The sequence below is a fragment of the Tasmannia lanceolata genome, unplaced genomic scaffold (assembly GCF_043159265.1).
Source record: "Tasmannia lanceolata isolate RefF3 unplaced genomic scaffold, GAP_Taslan_0.1 ptg000037l, whole genome shotgun sequence".
Lineage (NCBI taxonomy): Eukaryota > Viridiplantae > Streptophyta > Magnoliopsida > Canellales > Winteraceae > Tasmannia > Tasmannia lanceolata.
This window is the reverse complement of record NW_027518714.1, coordinates 53,145,742-53,149,359: the sequence shown is the minus strand read 5'-3', so window position 1 is coordinate 53,149,359 and position 3,618 is coordinate 53,145,742. Positions and strand designations below refer to the sequence as shown.

General features: G+C 43.3%; 2 protein-coding genes across 2 annotated transcripts; both read right to left on the bottom strand.

The window, feature by feature from the left end:
* Positions 1-435: 435 nt before the first annotated feature.
* Positions 436-1,089, bottom strand: LOC143861573 (uncharacterized). Its single transcript, XM_077372476.1, has one exon. The coding sequence runs from the start codon at positions 1,087-1,089 to the stop codon at positions 436-438; it is 654 nt and encodes a 217-aa protein (XP_077228591.1).
* Positions 1,090-2,380: 1,291 nt separating this feature from the next.
* Positions 2,381-2,836, bottom strand: LOC143861572 (uncharacterized). The gene is made up of 2 exons (XM_077372475.1): positions 2,701-2,836; positions 2,381-2,643 (listed from the first exon to the last, which is right to left on the bottom strand). The coding sequence occupies exons 1-2, from the start codon at positions 2,834-2,836 to the stop codon at positions 2,381-2,383; spliced, it is 399 nt and encodes a 132-aa protein (XP_077228590.1).
* Positions 2,837-3,618: the final 782 nt, after the last annotated feature.

The window sequence follows — 3,618 nt, the reverse complement described above, 5'->3', positions numbered from 1 at the left end:
GAGAATACATAGGACATATCCATCTGCGCCATCTACTCCCAAAACCCATTTTAGCAAACAGGAAATCTAAACAGACCCATTCCACTCTATCGTAAGCCTTTGCCATATCCAATTTGCAAATAATTCTTCTCAACTTGAACCTACGATAATAATCTATGGCCTCATTGGCAATAAGGGAGCAATCTAATATTTGTCTCTTCGCTACAAAAGCACTTTGATAATCAGAGATAACTACCGGTAGAACTTTCTTCAAGCGCTCCGCTAGAACCTTAGCCAAAATTTTATATAAACTACCCACAAGACTAATAGGACGTAAATCTACAATTTTTGTTGCCCCCGCTACTTTAGGAACAAGAGTGATGAAGGTAGCCCCCGTGCCCTTGTCCAGCTCCATACCATTAAAAAACTGCATGAAAAAATCTAATATGTCCTTTCTCACATATTCCCAACAAGATTGGAAAAAGGAAAGACAAAACCGTTCGGCCCCGGAGCTCTATCTTTGCTCAAAGCAATAACCCCTCTCTCAATCTCCTCCTCCTCAAACGGTTTTTCCAACTCCGCACACAAAGATAGATCCAAACTGCTAAAGTCAAGATGCTCCGGAGTTGGTCTGGGACCCCCATCCGAAGTATATAAGGAATTGTAAAACTGTAAAACAACTCTGGAAAACTCATATTTACCCGATACTGCCACTCCCATATCTACTAAAGAATCTATCCTATTTCTCCTCCTCCTTCCATTGGCCACGGCATGAAAGTATGCCGTATTTTTATCCCCCTCCTTTATCCACCTATCTCTTGATTTTTGTCTCCATGAGATTTCCTCGTGTAACAACACCCCTTTGTGCTCTTCTTTTATCCTACCAAGCTCCTCCCTCAAATCAAAAGACCCTTGCCCATTTTCCTCGAGGTCCTTAATTTCCCCTATTCTACTTTCCAACCACACTTTCCGGGTTAGATCAATACTCCTTTGCTCCTTCACCCACTCCCTTAATTTCTCCTTCACAAATCTTAGCTTCCTACCGATTCTAACATCAGATGGACCCACAAATTCATAGGATGTCCACCAGCTACCTAGCTTTTCTACCATGCTAGGGACCAGTAACCATGTAATCTCGAATTTGAAAGGAGGGGACCCCAAGATTCCATTCTCGGGTCCAAAATGATAGGGCAGTGATCCAAGACCGAATGAACAATGGACATTCGAAAAACCTCAGGGACCAGCTTCAACCATCCATGACAAAAGAGAAATCGATCAATCCTACTCCGAGACTCACCCCGACACCACGTGAATCGAGATCCAGCCAATGGAAGATCAATTAATTCATTTTTTGCAATGAACTCATCAAATGACCTCATGTTTTTAACCGATCTCCTACACCCTAATCTTTCACCAACAAACCTAATCTCATTAAAATCACCCCCAATGCACCAAGGATGGTCCCATCTCCCCCTAACCCCATTTAGCTCCTCCCATAACAACCCTTTCTCCGCTCCTAACGAAGGGCCGTATACCCCAGTAAAAGTTACGCATAAAGCATCCTCCGTCCTCAAAAGGACGATGGACAAGGAGAAGCATCCTTTCCACTCCTCCTTAAAAGACCACACCGACTCATCCCAAGCTACTAATTTCCCCCCCGAGGCCCCTTTTGATTCCACAAAGGAGAACCTCCAATCACCCCTAACACCTATATTTCTCAATAGATATCTATCCACTACCTCTAACTTAGTTTCCTGAATACATAATAGGGTCGGCTTCCATTTTCGAACCATTTATTTAACCTGAGCCTTTTTCTCCAAAGATCCCAGATCATTAATATTCCATGATAAAATCTTCATAGGGAACCAACTTTGACAAATTTCCTCCCCTTCCGACCACTTTTCTTCATATCGGAGGGAGAGTAACCCATTTTTCCCTCACCCACTTTCCCCCCATAATTCACCTCAGTCTTTAACTTAGCTAGTTCCCTAATCGTCCTCTTTTCAGCAGGACACTCCGACCTAGCCAAAACTCCCTCTGCCTCTCGAACCTCGGCCTCCCTAATCATCTCATGAAAGCCACCCACCGGACCAGAGTATTCAACTCCTAACACCTTACTAACACCAATTGTATGCTCCACCATGGCCTCTACCCCATCTAAACCATCCCCTCCTTCTACCTCTTCATCACCCCCTCCTTCTACCACTTATTCCTCAGCCTTATCCTCCCTATTCCGATCCCCCCATTCGATTTGGATTTCACTACCTTGTTCCAATTTAATAAATGCTTGCTTCTCTTACCTCCTTCCATACCTTCCCATAGAAAATCTCGCTGAAGTTTCTCGATTCGTTTTTCAATTTTTGCCGAAACTTTGAACAACGACATAAAGTATACCGGCATATTAGCCAATGCCCGCCTTGATCAACATAATCTGCCCCCCAAGAGACAAATACTTCTTCTTCCATGAAGCGAGCTTTCTTTCAATACATTCCACCACCGGGTCCCATAGGGCAGCCTTAGGGATACCACAACCGAGAGGAAGACTAAGGTACGACATGGGAAAAGAGACATGTTGACATCCAAGGTAGCTAGCAATCTCCTCAATAGCCTGCGAATTCAGATTTATGCCGGCAACAGCACTCTTGGCGAAGTTTATTTTAAGCCCTGAGATGATTTAAAACCAACGAAATAAACGCTTCATATTCATCGTTTGGGCCATACCTTCATCGAGGAATAAAACAGTATCGTCATCGAACTGTAGGTGAGATACTGTAGGGGAACTTCGGCTCGGTTTGAGACCCTTGATATATGAGCATTGTTCTGCCTTCACGATGAGCGCACTCAACACTTCAGCCATCAAAATAAACAAGTACGGAGACAACGGATCAGCTTGTCGGATTCCCCGAGAAGTTTGGAAAAATCTGTTTGGCGAACCATTAATCATCACCGAGAATGATGCTGAGGATAGGCTGCTTGAATCCAACCCCGCCACTTGGTACCAAAGCCCGTTCGCTCCATTATATATTCTAAGACTCCCCATTCTACGTGATCGTAAGCTTTCTCAAGATCCAATTTAACTAAGAAACCATGTCCATCATCTCTTTTCACCGTATCAAGAATTTCATTTGCAATCAAGATCCCATCCAGAATTTGGCGATCCTTTACAAATGCTCCTTGGTACTTAGAGATAATCTCTCCCATTACCGCACTTATTCTGCGAGCAAGAACTTTCACTAGAATCTTGTACATGCTATGGACCAAGCTTATCGGCCGACAATCTTTCATTTCCACTGCCCCTTCCTTTTTAGGTATCAAAGTGATAAAAGTTGTATTAGCCTCCTTATTGATAACCCCCCTACCATGAAATTCATTCATATAGTCGAAAACTTCCATTTTAATCATTCCCCATAATCTTTGATTAAAAATCCATTGGGAATCCATCAGGGCCCGGTGCTTTGTCATTTGGCATCGAATTCACCACATTTTTTATTTCCTCCATAGTGAAACTCCGTTCTAGCCATTCTGCTCTTTGCTGCGAAATCTGCTTGAAAGCGAGGCCTGGGAATTTCGGACTCCAAGATTGCTTGCAAATGTATAACTGCTGGTAATAATTCACAATTACCTTCCGAATTTCCCCTT

Excerpts from the sequence above, each read along its gene's own strand:
- LOC143861572 (XM_077372475.1), bottom strand. The coding sequence starts at position 2,836 with ATGGCTGAAGTGTTGAGTGCGCTCATCGTGAAGGCAGAACAATGCTCA. Across the intron at positions 2,644-2,700 it reads TGTTTTATTCCTCGATGAAG|GGCTTAAAATAAACTTCGCC; the intron begins GTATGGCCCAAA and ends AAATCATCTCAG.
- LOC143861573 (XM_077372476.1), bottom strand. The coding sequence starts at position 1,089 with ATGGTAGAAAAGCTAGGTAGCTGGTGGACATCCTATGAATTTGTGGGT.